The sequence below is a fragment of the Agrilus planipennis genome, unplaced genomic scaffold, assembly GCF_000699045.2.
Source record: "Agrilus planipennis isolate EAB-ADULT unplaced genomic scaffold, Apla_2.0 scaffold21, whole genome shotgun sequence".
NCBI lineage: Eukaryota > Metazoa > Arthropoda > Insecta > Coleoptera > Buprestidae > Agrilus > Agrilus planipennis.
The window spans coordinates 1,213,896-1,239,156 of NW_020439030.1; the positions used below are offsets into that span (position 1 = coordinate 1,213,896).

The 25,261-nt window shown below is 33.3% G+C and overlaps 1 protein-coding gene across 3 annotated transcripts in view; it reads left to right on the top strand.

Moving 5' to 3' along the window:
* Positions 1 to 24,659, top strand: part of LOC108740652 (glutaredoxin domain-containing cysteine-rich protein CG31559-like) — a 39,340-nt gene extending 14,681 nt beyond the window's left edge. For 2 of the 3 annotated variants that reach the window (XM_018475064.1, XM_018475056.1), the window contains exon 2: positions 23,367 to 24,659. In XM_018475064.1, the coding sequence (XP_018330566.1) occupies positions 23,474 to 24,649 (1,176 nt within the window). In that variant the 5' untranslated portion in view covers positions 23,367 to 23,473 and the 3' untranslated portion in view covers positions 24,650 to 24,659. Of the gene's footprint in view, positions 1 to 20,028; positions 20,642 to 23,366 lie in introns of those variants that run through there. The other variant, XM_018475046.1, reaches the window with a different exon arrangement.
* The last annotated feature ends 602 nt before the right edge of the window (positions 24,660 to 25,261 follow it).

Sequence of the window (25,261 nt, forward strand, 5' to 3'; positions counted from 1 at the left end):
AGGTTTGTGAAATCGGTGACGAAACAGCATATTGCAAATTCTTAACATGATTAAAAAGTAGCAATGGCACTCTGCGTCTTCATATTTATTGGTAAATATTAACTAATACTGTTAACTGAATTTGATGGTTAATTTAGAACAGCACTCACAATATAGGTCAGTACAATCACAAGAAAACTATGACTTATACATACCATACATACATACCACTTAACCAACATAGAGGGGAAATTTTCTTGAAGCATATTTAATAATAGTGAACTATTTAGGTTTATTTAATCGTTTGATAATAATCTTAACCTATAATTTCTCATTTTCTTAACTTTTTGAGGTGTTAGAATATTCAGTTTCAAATTCTCATCTGAATTTCATATTTTATGATGACTTTCCATTTGCAAAAGATTGAAGTAATTTGAATTTTGTTTTTTAATCAGAACTTGGTTTCGGTTATTCTACTTTTAAAGGATCATCCGGTCTGGCCAATAGCACATATATACGCCACAAAAATCACAAATTAGTTTATGAATGTGATATTTTTTTAGAATTTTCAAGATGTTTATTCCGTATAAATGTTTGTAACTATTTTTAAAACTTCCGTAAACCTTTGTTTCGCCACTTTGTGGCTTCTTCAACAATTATAGTGTAGTTTCATCAAGTAAAAGTAGAATCAATCAGTTATAGATTTATTGTTTTATTGAGTATCTACACTTACTCACATTTGCGAGACGAGGAAAGTCCCGGAGGATTATAAACGGAACGTGGTAGTAACCATACTTAAAAAAGAGAGGCGCGGATAGGTGCGAGACATTTAGAACAATTAGCTTAACCTTCCATGCGTCAAAAACCTTAACTAGAACTGTACAGAGGTTGATGGGAAAAAAGGGCGGAAAAACTATTAGGGAAAGATCAATTTGGGTTTAGGAAAAATATAGGAACGCGGGAGGACATTCTGTAGTTTTACGGGCAATAAAGAAAATGATACAAAAAGGAAGAACTCCTATACTCGCGAACGATTAATTTAGAAATTCGAGAAAGATTGTTAATGGTGTATGTTTGGAGCGCGACACTGTACGGATGAGAAACATGGACGGTGGAAAAAGTTAGAAGCATTTGAAATGTGATGTTACAGGCAAATGATGAGGATACCATGGATAGAGAAGGTTAGAAATGAAGAGGTATTAGAAAGAATAGGAAGACAGAGGACTCTGTGGAATTCAATAAAAAATAGCCGTGATAGGTTGGTAGGACTCCTTCACAGGCATGAAGGTCTAGTTAAAGACATATTAGAGGCAGAAACAGGAGTTAAGAGGAGTAGAGGTAGACATAGATTAGATTAACGTTAACAAATAGGTAATAATGCGAGATGTTCTAGTTTTAGGGAAATGCGAAGATTAGGTCAGGATAAGAAAGAGTGGAGGTGCGCGTCCAACCAGTCTTAGGACTTACGACTTTTTAATGATGACACTTACTTTATTGGTTCTCTACACTAATGAGTAAGCTAAGTATTCCTAAAATAGGTTTAATCACATACAGTAACCATTCAGTCTAGCAGCTTTTAGTTAAATTCAAATTTTAAATACAACAGTTATACATATTTAACCAATTATATAGTAAGTGCTATTAGACCGTGTTAAAGGCTTGCGTTGTAATTGCTTTGCAATAATTTGATTGATTTTACTAGCAACGGAGTATCTTACACTAGAGAATTCATTAGCACGAGGGAATTGTGAACTGCTTCTCTGTTGAAAATAAGTTTATTTCAACCCTAGTTATATTTCGACTGACATCTGTACTTCTAACGTTTGTAATTAATCAAAGACTGAAAGGTATTACCTACTCGTTACTTTTTATGAGTGAAGGATTCACTGCTGTTATTTTGCCGATAGTTTGAATTCGTAGAAAACAGTTTTAGAGCTTTAATGTTTGTCTAGCAGACAGACTTTATATTAATACAGACTGAGCTTTCTTTACCAAGAAATTACTTCACTCGCTAGTTTATAAATTTCAAAGGAATAGTTGCTGATAGCTTTTTACTTTCTTTAGTTTGACTAGCCAGGTAATTACATACGTAAACGTCATTCAATTGCATGATTTCATATTTGTGTTATGAAAAGTATTACTCACATTATGCCAAAAACAATGCTAGGAAAACTTGTATAATAGCTTTTCAATAGTAGATGTTTATGTGTTGTATTGAGAGTATTTAGTATCATCTACAGCAATAATTATTATTGGTGATGATTAAATACAACATTAAAATTAAAAATGAGATAAATTTGTAAGGTCATATCAAATTGCAGGTATAGTTACTATAAGATGTCATGAACCTTCATATTCGTGAATGGCGAATTTTATTGCATTTAACATATTATACCTTGCAAGAGCGTCGACTCGGTGGTTAAAGATTTGCCTCATTATAAAACCAGAAATGAAGTTCTAGATAAACTGTTGGCAGCGACTGCCAACGTTTTAAGTGATTTATACCGTGGCGAAAAAAACTCGTGTCGTTTTTTGTGTACATATTTTGTATATATTTTTTCTAAATTTATTTCTTTTATAATGTTTTATATTTCTTCAATGTATAGTTCGACTTCTGATCTTTTGCATGCCTTTGTTTCCTTTCTATTTCTATTCTATTGTCCCTAATCACCTTTACCTAGAAATCTAACTGCAACCGTTCTGCATGCACCTCTTACTAATAGCTGGCTTTTCCCTTAATTACCTTACCTATAATTCTATACTGTTCAACCTCTTCAATTCTTCGTATTTCCGTAAGCTTGTGTCTTCAACCCCTATTACCAGTCTTTGTCTATCTTGAGTATTCTATCTCTAATCAAAAACGTGCCGAGTTTCTGTGAACCTTTGTCTGTTACCACAAAAAAATCACATACTTATCTCGCAGCGTTAAATCACAATGTTCGGAAAAGTTCACACTAGGCACGGGCGGTCTATTGCGGTCAATCCCCATAATAAATGACACCAAATCTTTTTCTGTTTACTGATTGCATCCGCAAATAATGAAATTTTTAGCCGCGAATACAAGAATCGGGTTGCAATTTTTTCACCCGCGAATAAGGAAACCGTGAATAAGGAACATTTACTGTACATGTAGAAAATGCGATCTATGTTACTCCTCAATTTTGTAGCTTACCTATTATATCTTTTTGGTAAATGTCTTCGGGGGTGGGGGTGGGTGGGATCGAAAGAGGTGGTCTCCCCTACCACTGTACCATAAAAAGTTCGTTGCGGTCTCACCCCCATAAAAAGTTATAGGAGTTCAAAGTTAATAAATATGCCAATTTTTATACATTTCTAGGCATGTAAATATTTATATAGTCATTCTTAAACAATATTCAAAGGTAAAACTAATGGAAAAATACATAAAAATATTGAGAAAGTTATATAAAACATTATTTAAATATCTTTATCAATAGGTTAGGTAAGGTTAGGTTAGGTTATCGGGTTCTGTTCAAGTGACCATCCTCTTTCGATCCCCCCTACTCTAATTCGATCCTCCCTACCCCCACCCCATCTAACCCCCATAACTTTTTTTGGGGGTGAGACCGCCACGAACTTTTTATGGTACAGTAGTGGGGGAGACCTCCTCTTCCGAACCCACCCACCCTCTGGGGGTGGGGGCCATCATCTAGACATTTACCTATCTTTTTAAGTGTAGTCAAGTAGAGAGAACGTATATCAAAATTAATTTTGTAAACTGCATAACTTACCTTTCCGCTGATTTATCTGCCATAATTTCCGGCATCATGAAGGAAACACGTGCCGTATGTCGTTGAACAATAACTGGTAGTATTTCCATAATGCTGATACACTACAAGTCAATCTTAAGATTTGAGAAGTCTCTAAAGTAGCAACATTTCTGACGTAAGTAACGATTGTATTAGACCAAGTTATTAATTTGTTTATCTCTTATGTGTATCTTTCAGTAATGCTAACATAACCCATACATTAGTAGGTTTCATAATTTCGAACAGGTGCTTGCAATGGCGTTTCGTAATACCTAGTCGTTCGTATCTATAATAATTCATAAAATTACACGAGTATTGTAAACAAATGCCTCTTGACAGCATATACGTATGTAATTTCACCCGACAAAACGACATTGAGATTCCTCGCGATTACAACAGCTAAAGAAAGAATTAAAGAAATTCTAATTATCTGCGGATTAATAAGTGAGCACGATCGGGCAAATAACTTTAGCAATAAATTAGTAATACAGATAATAAAAAAGCCGTGTATAAGATACCTATCGAAGGTTACACGTGATTGTCTTGATGCTGTCTCCGGTGCGTCCACGTGGGGGAACGTCACACGTTTGTGTTATAGTGTAAGTAATTAGGTACCATGTATGTATAAGCATGTATTTGTGAGATAACGGTGCACCAGTTGGTACTTGCATATTTTAATACGTATGTATATACCTATGCCAATCTTGTTATAGGTCACACCTATGCCGACCAGAGGCTGGTTGCTTTCCACCACTTCCTCAAGGGTACAATAACAATGAATGCAGATATTGTTTTTTGTCATAAGTTGTCATAAAACAGATACAGGGTGTGACGCTTTTACTCACGTCTATATGAAACTGCGGAAGTTAATACTAATAATAATATGGGTACCGACTAATATTCGAAAGGCGCATAATATTTAACATCAAGTATGAATATAACAGAAAACTTAAATAAAAATCGCTAATTTTGTCAAAAATGAAACTTATTTCTAAACTTGAATGCTTGAAATGTGATTTCTGTTAGTTAGGACAAATAAGATGTTTTAGGATTCATTACAGTGAACAATATTGATCATTGAAAGTAATACGGCCCAAATTGTATTTACTGTGAAATAACAGTAAATTTTAATAAGGCTTCTAGGATAGTTAAAATTTAAATAATCTTCCTTTTAAGAAGCAGCATTAAACGCGTAACCTTGTGGAGTCTCAACTTTCCATATTAAGTAAACTCATTATCATCGTAAGGTCTTTTCCACTCTTTCTTATCCTAAGCCAATCTACGCATTTCCCTAAAACTAGAATAACCCACATCCCTAACCATTTGCGGACAGTAATCTAATCTAGGTCTACCTGTGCTATTTTGAACTCCTGTTTCTGCTTTTAATGTGTCTCTGACTAGACCTGAGAAGGTGTCCTACTAACTTATCTCGCTTATTTATTATTGTCATCATAGAGTCCTCCGTTCTCCTATTCTTTCTAATACCTTTTCATTTCTAACCTTCTCTATCCACGGTATCCTCATCATTCGCCTGTAACACCACATTTCGAACGCTTCTTATCTTTTCTTTACCGGCGTGTCCACCGTCCACGTTTCTCACCCGTACAGCGCCACGCTCCAAGCACCTTTAATAATCTTTTTCAAATTTCTAAATTAACTTTCTTTTTATCTGCTTAATATCCATACTACTCCTTCCGTCCTGACTTATCTGAGTTCCTAGATACCTAAAATCAGCCACTTCTTCTAATTTTTTTCTCCTATCTTTATATTCGCTCTGTCTGTGTGGACTATTGAGATGTTAATAGAATAAAGATTCGGACAATAGGGTCGCGGTCTAAGTGAACTATTCACTTATATGGATTCCGTGAAAGCCTTTGTTCTTATATTATTTAGATGTTATTTTTTGAATGTACTTTCGTTAATTTTGATTTCTATATTTTTTTTCAAACGATTTAATTTTTGTATGTCGTCGTATTTACTGATAGAAGAAAAGGTGTAAATCGAACCTTTATGTTTATTATACGAACTCTGTAACATGGAAAGAACCTTTTTTTTAACGCAGTTTTTTATTTAGCAATTTTGATATACACAATTGACCCATGCTGTTCACCACTTTTGTGTTTACCCTCAAAAATCGTATGAAATTATTATAAAAAGGCTAAATGTTTAGACATTGAGTTTTTTTGGGCAATTTTAACAGTACTTTTTATCAGAAATTCACTTAAAATGAATGTAATTTTATTAAATAAATACATTGATTACTTGATGTATTGTTGTAATGTGTTGGATGTGTAAATGATTAAATATTCCTTACATATTCACACAATAATCGAAGTATTTGCATTTATGAAACCATTGTAAAGTTTATCGAATCTAAAATACAATAGATTTGCATCGGATAGTGATTTGGCGGGTACGGGATATTCGAATAGCCGATATTAGCTGTGCCCAGTATTTGGTAAAACCAGTACGGTTAATGGTTCATGTCTTCATTCTGACGAGCTTTGCATCAAATACCATTCTCAGTAACATCCAAAATCACATTAAATACCATTCAAAAAGTCATTTAAGCACTAAATTAACCCAATAGTTGACGGATTTTCAACGAGAGGATTGGGATCAAGTTGTTGAAACAAGCCTATAATATTTATATCTAAGTAGGTACTAGTAGTCTGCGAGGTGACAAAATAATACTTATTGTTAATCAAAACCTAATATATCTACAAGCGATAGAAACACAGAAAAAGTGAACACAAGAACTATATTGGAATAATATATAATAATTCATAAATAGTACAAATTGCTACAAACAACCTATCCCAACACAATCTTATGTACCAATTTTTATTAGGTAGGTTTTTTGTTGTACCTATCTACTTGGCTGGGGTTGGCTTTTCTTATTTCTTTGGTAGAATTACCCTAGTACCCGGCTTCATTATCAGGTACTCGGCCGGATCCTAAAAAAACTGCCGGATAGATACAACCTAATAAATGTTCACTCTACCAAAGGCAGGCGAATTCTAATTTATTGTATGGACTAAAAATCTCAACTCATAACAGTACAGTGTTTAAACTAATTGTTTTTACAACAATACAATGTCAAATTAAAATTTGTTTACCTAATATAGAGCATAAAGGTATGTTAGAATGAGTTCAAAATGCAAGAAAATGCTTACGTGAACTTCTAGGTCGGTATTTAAATAAATTAATGTCATTCCTGTCGCTTCGTGAAGAGGAGAGTGAGTCGTTAGCTATTTCGGAGTTACTAATTTCTTGCTCTGCTAGTCAACTTCATTACATGCATAAATATAATAATGACCCACTGGCATCACATTATTTGCTCTATTTCTGCTATTTTTCAAAAACAAGTCATGAACAATAGTTCCAAGCACGACTGTTTCACAACAATATCTAAATTTGGATGCTCCTCAATTCATTATTACAGTAACAACAACGATATTAATTTTTCCATTATATACAAGAAATACTAATGAAAAGTATTATAAAGCAATTATCTTAATTTGTCAGGAACGTAAATGAAATATATTGGATACGAGTGTCCACCAAAAATGACTGAAATAGTTAAGATAATGGCCAAATTAATATAGATACGTTTTGTTTAGTTGCTAAATCATATATTTCGAAAGTAATTTAGACAACTCGAAGCTATTTATGACAATAACCAAGTGAGCTATCTGCCAACTATACGTATTGAAACATGAAAATAAGATTGCTTAACGTGTAAGAAATTTTCTAAGAAATATGCATATCAGTGTTATTCCAACCGTAAAAAAAAACGAATATTGGGTAATAAAAAGATAAAACCATTTCTTGTGCCGTGCCGTCTCTTATAATAAACACAAGTTGCAATTTCATAGTCAGAATGCATTGCGTATTTCAGTTCGTTTTTCATAAAGAAACTTTCCACTTCTGCGATTGCACTTTCCTTTATATTTTCCTTTTGGTATTAAGAAAGGCGTTATTTTGTAATTTTTTAGAGAACTGTTAAATTTAACGACTTAATAAATCTCGGTGCAGAGTAATTCGAACAACTCAACTCCTTGCATTAGAAAATCTCCTTGAAGGATAAGACGAATCCATGTGCTTCGGAAGCAGATGTGGTAGATTTCTTTAGCTTCTTTTCACTTTGTTTCAATTTATGGGTACATGCTTTCTCCGTATAGACGAACTGCAAATGCTACGATTCAATTACACAAATTAGATCCATTGCAAATGAGAAATCTTGCAAGCGTTAATATACCGACTGCGAGTTGTTCCGGCCTTCACTTTAAATTCCAAGAAATCTTACGCTAAAGAAATTATAATATACATTCATAAATAATAATGAAATACATAACTACATTGCACGTTTATGTAAAGAGCTGGTTTAATTTTTGGCGTTTTATTTGAAATTTTGATAATAGATTTCAGATTACAGTAAAGAGAGAGAAAATCTGTCATCTGTAGGTACATACAATACATATAAAATGTATCATGATTGACTGACCCGTAGGCCTGCAGCTTTGATATTTGAAGATATTAGTCCCTTTGTGCTCCAGGGTTGCACAAAGGAATGATTTTTTCAAATTCTATCCAAAGGGAATAGAAATGGGTGTTAAAGTAACTGCCTGATAGACAAACCTAAATCTGTGGACCTGCAGATTTACAATTTGGAAGGATGACTCCACGAGTGCTACAAGGACATACTAAAGAAGGATTGTTTTTAAATTGTGCCTCTAAAGGGTTGGAAATGGATGTTAAAGTAACTGACTGAGACACACACACACTCACAGTCGAAATCAATGGGATTAGAAATTTAGCATTTCAACGGAATATTCCTTGAGGAAAAATTCTTTGAAATTCTTTTAAAGAAGTGAAAACGGATGTTAATTTGACTGACTGACAGACAACACTAAGCTTAAACAGGTGGACCCAAATATTAGTCATTGGGAAGAAGAAATATTCCTTTTTGAGTACTGTATTAAAGAGAAATTTTTTTGAAGTGCAAGCCCTAATTGACTTAAACGGACGTTAATGTATATAACTGGCTCATACACAACGCAAAACTTAAATAGATGGACCCAAAGATTTGACATTTGGATGGAATATTCCTAGTGCAATCTAAAGTTCAACAAACTATATATATAACATAATTATTTATAAATAGCTGAGAATGACTTCAATTAATTAATCTTTTACTAAATACTCCTGTTGTAAATATTGCTGTAGGTAGTGTGCAAGTTTTTAAAATAGAAATAAAGTAATAGGATGGTACATGTTCCAAATGTTAAGGTTGTAACTTGTAGTGCATACATCTAATGACAAAACTTTAAGAATAAGATTAAAGAGAATGAGAGTACCTAATACCGTTTAGACAAAACGTTAGTCTTTTGAAATGGAAATGAAAGGATAAAAGGAAAGGACAAATTATGAAATATCTCATTGATCTATCAGTTTACAGTAGTTCAAACGTTATTATTTAAAATAGGTATGTGTACAGACAACATTGCTATAAAATCTAATAAAAACAGACACTTCTTTTTGTTATATAATCAGAAAGGTTGTAATCGAATAAGAAGTACTATTATATTTATCTTTGTCTTATAGTATTCATGTTTAACTACAACATCCCAAACTAATCGTATGCATGAGTGCTTCAGTAATAATAATATTTTTCGTAAAACCAAAATCATAAGGTCGTCAGTCATAAGACTGGTTGGACACGCACTTCCACTCTTTTCTATCCTGAGCTAATGTTCGGATTTCCCTAAAACTAGAACATCCCATATCCTTAACTATTTGCGAACAGTAATCTAATCTAGGTCTACCTCTACCCCTCCTAACTTCTGTTTCTGCATCTATTTCTTATTGACTTCGGTAGAGTCCACTGTTCTCCTATTCTTTCTAAACCCTCTCCATTTCTAACCTTCTCTATCCACGGTAATATCCTCATCATTCACCTGTAACACCATTTTTCTAATGCTTCTAACCTTTTCTTTTCCGCAGCGTCTACCGTCCATGTTTCGCACCCGTACAACGCCGTACTCCTAACATACACCTTTAATAATCTTTTCCGAATTCCTAAATCAACCGTTTGCGAGCATAGAAGTGTCTTGTTTTTATTGAAAACGACTCGACCCTGTGCTATCCTCTGTTTTATATCGCTACTACTCCTTCCGTCTTGACTTATCTGACTTTCTAGACACAGAAAATCTGCGACTTCTTCTAATTTTTCGTCTCTTATCTTTATATATTCTTCCTTTCTCTTCCCTTACATACCAGTATTTTTGTTTTACTATTATTTATTTTCATACAGTACTGTGTTTTCAATACCGTATCAATTTTATTCAAAACCATTTCTAACTCCTCCTTGCTAGATATTAATACTGCTATATCTTCTGCAAATCTAAGCATACTAATCTTTTGCCCCTCTATATCTATCCCTACAGTTGTACTGTATTTAATGATGTTGATCGTGTCCTCGATGTATAGATTAAAAAGTAGCGGTGACAGTGTGAATCCCTGTCTGATTCCCTTCCTAATATGTATTTACTTCTTTAAGTTGCAGCCCCGGCTCGCTCTATAACTGCCCGCTGCTCTTTATACAAACTAAGTATTACTTTATCATGAAATATGCGATAAATAATTAACACTTTTTACTATTCGTGATTGAATAAAAACTGTAATGTAATGAGATCGATCGAGATCGATCGGTCTGCCTATCTTTGATCGAAGCTATTGATGATTAACCACGAAGTACCTAAGAATTTTGCGTAATGATTTCTTTACCGATTGGCCACAATAATGTAGCAGTGAAAGCAAACGTAGGCTTAACTTTTAAATTATGTAAGATATTTGAGATTGCAATAACAGCCAACTGTGAATATAGAAAATTATTATGAAGCATGACTTGTTGTTGTGGTTGTTCAGTCGTGAACGAAAGCTGAATTAAAAAGAACACCCAAATACATACACGCACGCACGGGCCAGAAATAAGTGTCTATTTTGAAAAAACAAAAAATAATTGTTTCCAGTATATAAAAATATATATACTCAAACGTAGACTTCCGCGGCTATTATAAAGACTAGTTGAACCTACCCAATTTTGAACAATGGATTATGCCTCAAAATAAGCGATTTTTAAATAAACATTCTGATTAAATGGTAACATCCCGGATTTTAAAAGTAGGCCTTAGGTACCTTTCAATTTTTTAATTAGACTTTTCAGTAGCCAGCTAGTTCCGAAAATATTGTATAATGATAGGAGATAGCCGCACCAATTATGTTTACAGCCCCGGATCCAGGGAAGGAGGGGGAAATCGAGGTCCCGAGTGACAATTTCAGGAAACGCCAAAACCAATGAAAATAAAAATCTTGCTCCATAAAAGGCCTAGCATGCTGCCCGCATTGTTCTATCAATTATTCATTTGATCTTAAAATGCCCAGTCCTAACTTACTTATTGAAAAAAGTTTTTTTTGAAGTGAAACTTCTTTATGCACGGTAGGGTAAGTTAGTTTCATGCGAGTTGCTATGTAACGAAATCATGCAACGGATGTCCCCACTCTACTCGGCCACGTAGTCGAGTTCGTAGTGGGGATCGCTTGAGCCGTAAGCGCGCTTCAATGCAACGTTCGTTACAGGCAACTCCGTTATGTATAGTGTAAAATTTTAAATTTATAGTGTACAAATTATACCATTAAACCAATTCCTTAACCCCTATCCCGGTATGTTTGTGTGTTTGAAGAAGTTTCACTTCAGTAGCGTGATGTATAATTACACGTTGTATTATTTCTTTATTAAATAGTTTTTTGAAGCTAAGCTTCAGCAAATTGAAAATAATTAAAACCTATATTTGCGTTCAATAATGAGCCAGGAACGTCTATCTAACCTCGCGATCCTAGCCATTGGAAATAAAACTGCTTCTGAAACGGACTTTCATGAGCTAATAGATTCTTTCACGCACGCCGTGTAATGCTGCAAAATTAGAGAGAAAAAAATGCTGATACCTAAAGATTGTAAATATCTTGACTGTCTGTTGTCTTTTCTGGTTATATGTTTCCTATAAGTATATGTATAATTTTATATCACAAATGAAAAAGTTATTGGGTAGTAAACAGATAATAAAGCCTGTAAATTTATTAAAGGATTTTAACTGTCCCATTCACGAAAAATATCAACCATTATATATTTGTGAGTTTTTTTAACAATTTATCTCAAACGCTAGAGAGAGGGGGGGGCGTCACTGTGAAGTTTTTGCCCCGGTTCGAAGAAATCGTAGATCCGGGGCTGTATTTTGGCACTAATTTGGAATAAGAGTGTAACAACGTTGTAATCTAGTATCCATGCCATAGTCACTTATCTTTGATGATTAGCACTTCAAACACATGCCAATGGACCTTCATACGTATAGTAGAAACAGGTAGTTTCATCAAAGTTGCTGAAAATGGAGTACCAACACATCATTGGTTAGTTTAAACTCTATATAAGCCTTTGATTTGATTCTGCATTTGTTTTTGCCGATTTTTCATGTTTGAACTTGTTCGAGTCCTATTCATCAATTCGTTTCACTCAAAATTCAGTTTCTTTTAATGTCTGCTTTTTTCTAATAACAGTTTCTTTGAGAATTAAAATGTTTTGTTTCGATTTCGAGAAGGGTTTCTTTTATGTCTATGCATAAAAATTGTGTTATGGATGGCACTGTAATAAATCTCAAAATTAAACATAAATTGATCAAGATTGACAACAAGAAGACTGCCATAAAGTCATGTATTGTGCAGGTCCATCGAGGACTCAAAGCGTTTAATTTCATTGCTTCATAAATATTTAAAATTTCACTCGGGAATTGGTCAGATAGTGAAATCCTAGTCTATTGTGTCTACCAGAGCCACTCCACTTGTAATGATCAATGAAGCTTGTCATCCATAATATTTAGGAAGGAACTCCTACACTCCACTCTCTCTATTTACATATTCAACTTAATTTAAGTTGTAGTTTCTCGTTTCTAAGTGAAACAGCTTATATAATAAAAAGACAGCTCACATAATTAAAAGACAGCTCACATAATTCAATGAGAGTTTACAAGTTTTCCGAGATAGGTTAAGATAGTTCCAAACAAACGAGTTCGGTGTACATAGTCCACATAGTGTACAGGAGATGTAAGTGCAATACAAAATTCAAAAGCAAATTGAACGTCTATGCTTTCTTAATCTCAATAACAAATAGCACCGCTCATTAGTTTTGGTGGTACCGCTTTATTCTGAACTACTAACAGTTGGCGACAGGATATTGCCTGATACAAGTCCTTACAAGGCTTCACTCCATCCGAACAGAACCTATTTAAGTTTTCATCCAAATATATATAGTCTAGAGATTTTAACTTTTTTTGTCAGCAATGAATGTGAAATCTTCCCAGTCGTCAGGGTGACGTCCATGACTACGATCGGTCAGAACAACTTTTATTTTGTTATGTATAAGCGCTAGAGATGACCCATTAATTCTTTTAATTGAAGTAGTTTATTTGAGGAACCGACATGTAGTAGTTTATGTCTTTTTTAATTAAAGAGAGAGTAAATTAAATGATAACACTGCTGTTAATAAACGATAACGTTGAGGTGTAAGGTGTTTACAGCCCGATTTCATTTTGTTCGCACTATTATTATTAGGTATTAACACCATTAAATAAAAGCCGGTTCTTGTATTTTATGACAGTAGGTCAAGGATCAGCCAGTGAAAATTTTTCATTATTTTGACCATCTATTGCTAGTTGTTGCTTTCTCACTCATTGTTCTGATTTTACGGACGGCAAACCGCTTGGATCTGCTATAAATTATTCGATAGACAGGCACTTACAGATAAAAATGAAAGTTTGATTACAACTAGCAAGACTGTGAGAAAAAAAAAACGGTCAAGTGCAAGTCGGACTCCCGCACCGAGGGTTCCGTACGAACGTGTTTGCCGTGAAATCACGAACAATATTTTCTCAAAATGTTGGTTTTAAAGGAGCGAATGAAACTAGATATAAAACACTATATACAGGCTTTATTTACAAATGAATCATTAACTATGAAATAACGGATTGCAACGACAGACACAACGAAGAAAAATGCAATTAAAAACGCAAGTTAACAAGAAGAAGAACAAAACGTAACTAACTCGAAATTATGTGGCAAAATCAAAAATTGTTCTGGTGCCACTACTAATACCTAATATGGAACAAAAGAATAAAAGCCAGAAGCCAATAAGGGGAAATCCCAACATGGTATGACTTTGCCCTCTAGCTATGAAATTCCTGTAACCTAACCATACAATTGAAGAGCATCGCTAAAAAAATTAACGAAGGTGGTTGCCGTCGAATATACCTTCGCAGAGCATGACCATTGGAACCAAATCGACCTATTATTGTTTTCAAAAGAACATTCAAGAGATATTTGACCACCTTGTCTGCATTTAAAATTATGGAAATTTTCAATATAATAAAATAAAATAGGTTGAATAATGATAAGCAAATCTATCTCTAACGACCAAAAAAAAAATATTAAAATTAAACTGAAACAATGGAAATAGTTCGTCCGTCACGACAATCGAATCTGGAAGATTTTCCCCGCTTTTTCCGAGTATGTTTTAAATTTCCTTTAAACCAGTCCCGAAACGTACAATTATAAAATTACAATTAGCTGTATTTTTATGGATTACGAATTTTTTCCTTTACTTGTGCAACAAGACTTTACTTTGTTGTTATGAGGTACGATGTTTAGTGAATAAGACTACAATTCAAAAACAGTTATAAGTAAACAAAAAAAAGAAATATTTTCTATTTGAATCTCTTTAGGTATACTAGTGGCGAAGTGAGTATCGAACATAGGGATATTCGATTACATATGCAATAATATAATCTTAGAGAAAAATACCGCCTATGGAATAGAGAAATTCGTACAAATATCTTCAGGAATCTTTTCATATAATATAATATTTATTCCAATACCCAAATACAATTAGAGCTTTTGAAGGGTTTAAAAACAATTAAGAGTTCTGTTACTTAAAAGTTTTTAGAGAAGTAGGTATACAGATGTGATTGAAAAGGTATATTCCACGTGCTCTAAATTGTGCTACGTATAAAAAAGATGTAGATAAAGTAATGTGTAATTTTTATGTTCAGTGGACACTTTCCCTTTCCTGTATATAAAAGAGCTTATCCTGGCTAATTGATTGACTGATTGACTAATGATGAACAGACAATCGAATCTGTTGGGTCGATTTGAGTGATACTTTGACAGCATATTCTACCCTTACATACTTACTATTACACAGGGCTCACTAACAATGGATTTTGCGTAAAAAACGTTTGTTCTTCGATTTTTCGTCAGTATCACAATTTTTGGGTCTATACTATTCTTATTTTTACTTAGGTATTACGATTGAAGGATTGAAGAATTATTTTAGACTATCTTGAATATCTGAAGCCGATTGCTTTTTGTTTATTTTGGTAAAGGCATTTCCCAGAAATGTACGTATCTGATTCCTTTTGAAACCTGTAAATAGCGTAGGTTATCTGTACTTTGTATTTACTTTTGTTTGTTGGCTACCTATACAGCTACAATTGTGCTTTTAGTTTTACTGGAACCAATAAATTTGGAGTGTCCCAAGAGGAGATCATTGGAGTTTGTGAAAATTCTATGTACTCTTGTGCATCTTTAGATCACTCCGTTTTTCTTTGAGACATTTAGCGATTTGCTGTTTGATGCATATGAGTCGCTTATCTTGAGTCAATGGAATACCTTGACTGGATTTCATTATTGTAGAAAAAGTTTTAGATTAGATAAAAGTTGTATGCTTTCGAATGTGAAATCAAATGGCAAAATTGAATCTTCTAGGTCATTTACAGGTTACGTTTGTTTTCCTAACCTTAACAATGGAAAGTGTGGAAAACTTTGTAATCGAAAATACCCTTGAAGTTAATTTTCTCTAAACTTTTCAATCCGTATTTATAAGAAATTAAGAATCATATGTCGGAAGCATCTTAATTGAACGCAGTATTTCGGAAAAAGTGTTTTTACAATAAGATAAAATTTGTATTTTCAAAAATACAATCAACAGGTGATCTTAACTGTGACGTGAACCTTGATCAAGTCAATTTTGTAAATGGGAACTTTTGTCAAACTATTTCCAAAATATTTTATTGCTCTTATTTTTCATTTAAAAACGGACCTAAAAGTTAAGAGTTAATCAACTTTAATGATATTTCCGACCATAAAATATTCAACTTTTTCATTGCTGGGGGGTAAACTTATGCATTCCTATTTTAAAAAAATTTCAGTCAAGGTCTCAAGTTGATTTCTCCTTTGAAAGCATATATAACATTTCTCTGAAACTTTTTTCAAAATAATGGTATCTATAATGATAGTATTCAATTGTCTCAAGAAAATTGACTCACCTTAAAAAGACTTTTATTTGTCGTATGTAGCTTTTTCTATTTGATCCATCAGTTCCTTTTTGTATATTTACTGGAAAACTACCTATTATTTACGTTTGCAAAAAAAAAACAAAGAATAAATTCAGGCAAAGTAACTATTTGTTATTAGGTTTTGCAACCAATATAAGAATACAGATATATAGCTTTTGCCAATCCAAAAAATAATGTTTGAAAGAAGTTATCGAAAACTTCTTTATACGTAAATGTATTTTGTTTACTATTTGTTAACAAACCCGCCTCAGATACGTAAACTGGATTTGCAGGAACCAGTTTTTTCACATATAGTGGAGGAAATATTTACAAGGGTATCCCATTACTTTTTTCTTTATTCGATATCTGCTACATACCTAAAATTTATAATATATGTTGAAGCTGCTAATTTGCATTTTCAATCGAAAAACTTGTTTGCTTCGGTTTTTTAGTTGTTTATCGGTGCATGGTGGAAATCCATGAAACATTTTTATTGCCTATAACATATCTTGTAGTATTTCATATCAATAAAATGCTGGAACTAGGAAATTTCCACTTCAAGAATGTAACAATTTTATTAGTCATTGCAGTGCTAAACGAAACAAGAAAAGAACTTTCAATCGATTTCTACTGTTTAATTTTTAAGTGTTTAAAAGGTCAGATATATAATTCATGTAATTAAAGAACTTCAAAAAAAGATTAATTTACCTAAACACCGGCGTAATGAGCTCTATAAGTTAAATAGAGTTGTGCATGTTTCAAAATTTCTGCATAACTGGAACAGAGAATCCGATACAAAGAAAAGCACTCTAACATTCTAAACTTTATGTAAATGAAAAAGTTGTTTTACGATTAGTTGGCCAATTTGATGACGAGGATTGATCGGTTCATTAGCATGTTAATATTATATAGTTTGTAAAAATGAAATTTTATAGAGTGGAATGTGGGTTGACGCCTGTGCGTAAGCATGTGGGTACCACCATTTAAAATAATCATGTAGGCCGATTTAATGAGTACTTTAACTAATATAAACATATTAAACAATTTTTATGAATATAACAAGCCGGTGATACCCCTTTAAGAATCCTCGGAGACTAGTTATTATTACATAATTTTTCAGGGTATCAGTAAAACTACCGATCGTATGTTAGGAAAGTTACGAATTCGCTGATTAAGGAATAGAAATGTCACTGTTGAAAGTAGCTGAATCATAAAGTTGCAAATTAACTAATTGATAAAGTTATTCTAGTAAATTTACAGATTAATAGCAGCCAAACTTTGGTACATATCCTTTACTGTTGCTATTACAGCGTTGTCGGTAAAAATAATTTATTGAAACTACTAGATAGATCTCTTTTTCGTCTATTTTATTTATATAACGTCTTAAGTGTTACTAGCGAATAGACAAATTATATTATTTTCCGAATAAAAACTTTAACGTTCCTTAATTAATAAAACAGGCAATATTTCTTATATATTCACAAGAATATTGTTTTAAAATCAAAGTTAAATTTCTGTCATAGTTTCAATTTAATTCAATTTCAATTCAAATACTTTCATTTTTATTTAATATGTCTGTTTTCACTACTTTGGTCATTATAATCATCATCATCCACTCATTCCTGTCTTGAGCTAATCTTCGCATTTCATTCTTAAAACTAGAGCATCCCACATCCTTAACTGTTTAAGTTCAGTAATCTAATCTACGTCCACCTCTGCTCCTCTTTTCCCTTTTTGCTTCTAATACGTCTTCAAATAGTCCTTCATGCCTGAAAAGGTGTCCTACCAATCTATCTCTCCTATTATTCTTTAATGCCTCCTTATTTCTGACTTCTCTATCCACGGTATCATCATCCGCTTGTAACTCCACATTTAGAACGCTTCTAACCTTTTTTTCTCTACAGCGTTTCTCACCCGTTAGACATATACACCTTTATCAACCTCATTATTATTAACCGTTCGCGAACATAGTGACTTATTTTTGTTCCTGAATTATATGACTTCCTAGATACCGAAAATCAGCGGTCATTATAAAATAAACCATAATAAATCTCGCGGGCCGGAAAAACGTTTAAAGCGGATCGCAACAGTGGCGTAGCGTCAATTTCTGTCACCCGGGGTGAACCGTAAATTTGCCGCCCTTCCTATTTTTTCCTATCTTTTATTTAAATTTGTCAGAATTGCAGTGAAAAGATGTACAAACAAGATGTATTTTTAATTTAGCCCTTGAGGAGATAAATAGCATTTATTATTAGTGAAAATTGAAAATGTATGAGCTTATTTACAAGTAGGTTTTCCTACATACATAATAAATATATACGTCGGGTACTATTTATATTTAATTGAAATCGGAAACTTTCACGATCAGTACAATAGCAAATAAGAGTGCGATCAGTGTACCCAATACAAAATAATCAATAAATATATTTCAATAAATCTACGATTTTTATTTCATCAATTGCTTGTCTAAAAAAACCTTATACGATCGCTGCTTGGGCATAAGTCGAGTCGCTTATGTGGAAAAAAAGTTTGTGCTCTTTTCCATATAACACAAGATTTGTAAATTTCAACAAAATGGTTGATTTCAATTCAAAATGTGTTCATTTACATAGGAACAAACATAAAATTAAGCATGTGCATTTGAAAAGGTTTTGCTTTTCGTTTACATACATAATTCAGAATAGCAGGAGGATTTTGAGGATTCTTCTCACGATGTAAAGATTTTGGTTCCTCAAATAGATTATATTGGATCTTCAGTATCTTTATTGTCGTATTCTTTCCATACCTTTGCATTAAGTCTTAATAACTCAGGATTCTGCATCATTTTGCTGATGACATTTATGAAATTTAGCATAACATTATGTAGTGCTAAATGTAAATAGAATCTAAAGTGTTTTGTTTATATTACACATTATAGGCTAAATCTACAGTACACCATATTTCTGCTTTTTGGTATGTTTTCCCGCGTATGTTACGATTTCAGCTTTTATAATCGTAGGTATTCTACATTTTTGTGCTATGGGAGCTTGGGCTATAATAACAGCTTTGCCCTTATCATAAAGTGAACTGTTAGACTGACCATTCGTGTTTCAAGTTTTGTTATATTGACTATAAAAATTTGCCGTTTTTACGGTTACATACAAGGCAATAGCTTTTCCCAGATTTTTATCAAAACATAAATCTTAGTATTTTTGTCAACCAAGACGGTAATGGCACAAATTATTAATAACTGCTACAAATACAAAAAAATTGAAATACCTATACATTATACACATAAAGTAACTTGGTTTTAATTGAATTTAAAAAATACTTAATAGGCATTTACTTACATCGAATGTTTTGGGCGTTGAATAAAATTTTGGTTTAGTTGAATTAGAATACTTAATTGATTAGTTTGGTTGAATTGGAATACTCTCTCTTAACTTTGTTGTCCAGGACTTAAATAATCTGCACACAAATAGGAAACGCCCCTAAGATAAAACGGACCCCTTGGTCAACGCTTTGGTTGTTGCCATGCACCCTTCAGATACCCACAGAAAGCCCGACGTGACGTAGTTGGCCAATTGGATTTTCCCAACGTTTACTACCTACCAGAAGAGTGTAATAAAGAGGCCCCAAAGTTGTTTGTAAGCACTATTTGATGCTAAATATTTGCAACAGACAACATAACATACAGATATATACGAAAAATAAATACAAACTAAAACCACAATAAGAAATAAACAAATATACAAACACCGAACACGTTCTTAAAAATAATAATACATTTATTAAACAGCAGAAGTTATCTTTAGTTTTAATGTACATCGATGAAATATGTTTCAAACACTTTTCTCGGATGTATCCTGATTAGACTTGTGTGCAATTCTCCATGCACTTCTGCAAATAAAAGGAAAAGGTTCAACTGGTTCGTTTAAACAACAAATGGTTGCATGTAGGTAAATGGTGAGGTTGGTGTTCAATGTCCACCTTTGTCCATGCAACGAGTGCTTATGTAGTGGCGATATGACCTATCCGGTGTCATTGAGGACGACAAGTAGAAGACTGGCAGGTTACCCCGGCCCCTTCGGAGACTACAACGCTGGCACAAGTGGCACACGGTGGCAGCAGCCAGTCCGTGTTCGACGTGCCGAGCAGGTGATACGAAGAAGTGGAGTTGCTTATACAGTTATTATATCCGTCGGTTGGTTACTGTTCTTACTATTACTATTACCATTATTATTCGAGTACTGCTTAAACGGTGTCTGGCCTTTTTTTTGCGTACGTAGGTACCTGGTGACATGTGGCTTGCGGAGCCCGATAGCCGCGCTGTGTAAGCAGGCCGTTCGTGTTCGGTAGTTTTGCTCGGTGACGGTGGAATTCACGGAAGTTGACTGTCTAGAAAGAGACGGACACTACGACAGTGAAGATAACCTTCGACGGATTTTGGACCACGACCTTCCTACACTAGTGACGGTAAGAACCATTGACGAGGGTTTCAAAAGGGATTGGCCTGCGCATGCCAAAGGGACCTTTCTCTTTTTAAAACAAAAAAACTAGTGCGTTCATTCTACCTTGGAGGCCGACGAAAGTTATTACAAAAAGAATATAACGTTTCGTTTTTTTACCACCATTAGCAAATTTTGATACGTTTATGAAACAGTTTAAAATTATCTACCTCCTTATAGCGCTGATATCCGGGATAATTGAATTTGTCGGTATCCTATTATGGTGATGCTTCTTCAAACTTGTTTGAACTTTACACTTCTTGAGGAAACCTGGATAAAGCTATTAGGAATTTGTGTGCATCTACATGAGTTTTTATTAAAAATCAAGAGAATTTTTCAATACATCCATGTAAGACTTCCTTTAGGTCCCGCAAAATCGCTGGTCAATCATACAACTCAAGACGGTAGCTATATGTAACTTTCTGTATATTATGAATGAAGTATGAACTTTTTTACAACGTTGTCTCTCCAGTTACATTAAAAAAATATTATTTAACAAATCTCTTTTACATTATTTATAAGGAAAATAAAAGAAAATTATGCGTATAGTTTGGAACAAATGAGTGCACTGTTCAAAATGTGTAGTGGGTTTCAATAAATAAAAGTGGAATCATTAGAACTATCTTCAGATACTTACTAAATTATATTCATGTATAACTTTCTTATATATTTTAAATAATCTTTAAAGTTTCAAATCACCTTACTTCAAAGTGAGCTAATATCTTAATAGCAGTGCTTCTTTATTATTATCTTAAGAACTGCCTAAAGGCTATGATGACGTTCATAACCTTCGATTTTCCTTTTTCTAACCTAGCTAATTATACGAAGTAACTTTAAACTACTATAAATGTTCTACCAAATATATATAAACTTGAAGGTAGGTACTTCTATCCAAAACCACATACTGATTTTTCAAATAAATTATTTACTATTTTACGTAATATGTACTAATACCAACAGTTTGACATTTAATGTTGTAGGATATTGAATATCACATGAATTGCAATCCCAGATTAATATGGTTGCTGGCGATATATAAAATTTCATAGATCAAAGACTTAATTAAACCTACGAAATTACAATTTAAATTGGCTATTTTATTGATACATCAATGACCTACATGACATATGAATATAAGAAATTAAATGAGAAATCAAATTCAATACACACAATACCAAAATACATTCAAACTTACAGACATACTTATCGATTATTTTTTCTATTTAAATAAAAATTTTCCTTTCTGTGTTACCAATAACAGGTGATTGAAATGAAAGGATTATTTAGAATATGATTTCACTAAATTACATTGGCATATAAAAATAGTAAAAGTATCTTGGCCTTTATTTAAAATTGCTCTGATTAGAGTATTGTTGTAGCGTATGCCATTCGGCCTGAAAACTATTAAAAGATTGGAGTGACGTATGCGTACCAATTCTGATTTAGTTTTGCGCTACAATAAATTTGGTAATTAGGTAAGAACTGACAAAGAAACTAAATATATAATTACTTTACTATATAATGTATATAATTGGTGAATAACTACACTCACTAAAAATTTTGTTCAATTAATCTACAATTACCCTCATTTACACCTAATTTTATTTGCTAGGTATTGCATATAGCCGAAATTTGACCGATTTGCTTTCAAATAAAGTAGCTTACCTACATTCTACGCTTATTATGCGAATGAAATTAATCTAACTTTTGACACTTTAAAACAATCATAAACATGCAATTATTACAATCGGAACAATTCGTACGTACTCTGATGTGTTTGTATCAACCCTGACAGACAGTCTTCATTCTTTTTCTGGTTGATACACTACCTTTTTAACTTGCTTTAACAGCAACATACAAATGATACGTTTCAATCACCTCTATTTATAATAAACACCAAAAAAGTTTACTTATCGGAATATAATTTTTTTTATAGGAAAATTCAGAATTGACTTGAAATGTTTATATTCCTTTAAAATAGAATGACTTTTATTTTATCTCGATTACCGTTTATAAGATTATTTCAGTTATAGTTAGATTACGATTTAGCAGATAATTGAAACAACAACAAACAATTAACAATATTGATCAATATTTGTCACTATTTTTCTTGCAATTCAATTAAAAGTTTTGTCCAAAACAAGTCATTGCCTCAAGTACACTTGTATTTTGGAATCTATTATTTGGTTTGTTAAACTCTGTTTGTTCTAAACTTGCGATTGTATGGCGTGGAATACCTAATTAGTGTTCTTTTTCTACTTTTACGCTTTATTGATCAATTACTAAAGGTGAACGGCATTCTTTAGTAATGATTCGAGTAAATTATTTGCCACTTTTTCGCTACATTATGTATTTAAACAAATTTTGAAACTGTAAATGGTTTGATATAAAATCCAAAAAAATTCACTCAATTTATCAAAATTATTAATAAGATCCCAAAAAATTGTATGTATAAAATACTATGGTGACACTTACACTTCAAGGATTTGCAACAACAAATAAAAGTGAGTTAGTTTTTATACCACGTCTATAATAAATATAAATATAACAAAAAAGGTAAATTCCTAATATATAGATATGTAAGCAGCAGCACGTAAAAACTGAATAATTTGATCAAATTAATCCTGAATATCGTTGTGAATTTTTATATGCACAGTGCATACGTATGTGACAACTTGTTATTTTTGTTACAGATATAAACCGAGTTGCCGAAAGATTCTGATTGTGAGATCGCATTAGTGCCCCAAATGGGAAGTAATTAGAGAACGGTAATAAAAAGAAGTCCACGTGAGACTGCACAATGAAACAGGTTGCTGTTATTCCACCGCCTCTTCCCCCGAAAACACGTCGTGCCCCCCCTGGCACGTCCACAACGGTACTCAAGAGCCCTGACTCTAATCTGGACTACGGTATCCAGACTCCGCATTCTCAGTTCTCAATCTCGCCAGCAACTTCCGATAGTCATGTAGTTAAAATCCTAATTAACCCCCAGGACGGCCAAGTTCGCAATAAAAGTGAATCCAAGACTGTTATCAGTGAATCGGGTCCTTGTGTTCGTCTTAGTGTTAACGGCAACGATTCATCAGACATGATCCAAAAAACGGAAAACTATTCGAAAAATGATCAGTCAAAACCGTTCTTTTTATATGGCCCTTACAGTTACAATGGCACTATGACTAGTGGACAGGTATCACCCAGTGATACATTAGACTCAGGCACGTGCAGTGATTTGGATGGCACACCACCCCCATTACCAAGAAAAAAGAATTCTGGCGTTTCAATAACAGTAATCAATAATCAACATAAGAGAGTGTCGAGCATAGCCAGTAGCGGGGTTGATGCTGATAGCGATGATAACGATAGCAATGTCAGCTATGACTCCTTAAACAGTGGCGATGTGCAATCTGAATTCACCAGAAAGAGTCCCGAACCCAAAACCGAAGAAAAAAGCATCTTTCCACAAAATCTGCTTCAGGATATTAGAGATCGAACAGTAAAACTGACCCAGGTAGACATTGAGCATTCCTCTGATGAACAAGAGGAACTAACTGAAACGAGATCAGTTATTGTACCACCAGTAATCACCCATGAAAAATTAAAAGGCGGCAATTTTGAAAACGTGTCGCGTGGGCACATCGTTGACGAAAGTACCTATGAGGAAAGGAAACAAAAGGAAATACATCAGGAAATGGTTAGGGTATTCAATGATTTGGCATTTGATTCTGACAAACTAATTAAGTTTCATCTCAACGAACATCATAGTGACGATGATACGAAATCAGTGCAAAAGTCGAGTGCTCGCGATGACGAAAGTTTCGCCGGTTATAGAGATTATCTAGGGGTTGATGGTGCTGCCACCATTCGAAGTGCAAAAGGGACTATTCGTGGAGTCAAAAATCGCGTAAGAGCAGGCATAGCAACCTTTCTACAAATTGGCAATACGACAAGGGTAAGTTTTTCTTTCCTTGAGAAATAAGCGTAAGAATTTTGTTTTGTTTCTCTATGTATATCGAATGCTCTCTTATTATACAAGCTCGCTTTGGCTCAATTTGTAACTTTACTTAAAAAGCACTTCTGCTGTGAAGTTTGTCAATATTTTGAAAATATTATCCAGAAAATAGTAATAATAATTCTGTATCGGTGGAACCAAGATGATGGAACACTGGTGCCCGCTTATTTGGGAAAATATTTGTATAGATACATGAAGTTCGTTCTCCTTGTGTAGTTTCCATGTACCTACGTACGTCTATATATAGTTTTGAACTGAACGATTTTGTTTTAAATTTCAAAATAACGTCAGCATTGTAGTTACAAAATCATGAATGAAATTAATAGTTTGTTGGTGTTCTATGTATTATTCAAATTGATATTTTTATAGAAAAATTAGAAAATCGAACTAACCCTCGATTCGTTACAATGTTCGCCGATAATTTATATGATATTAGATGAGAAAGAAAATCTTAATGGTAAAAAAAATTATGTATGCCATATGTACAATGCGATTTAATTTTAAAAAACGCTCATTACGAACCCATTATTTATAATCCAAAGGCTTTAACAATACGCTTATCTTAATTGCAGTGTTTTC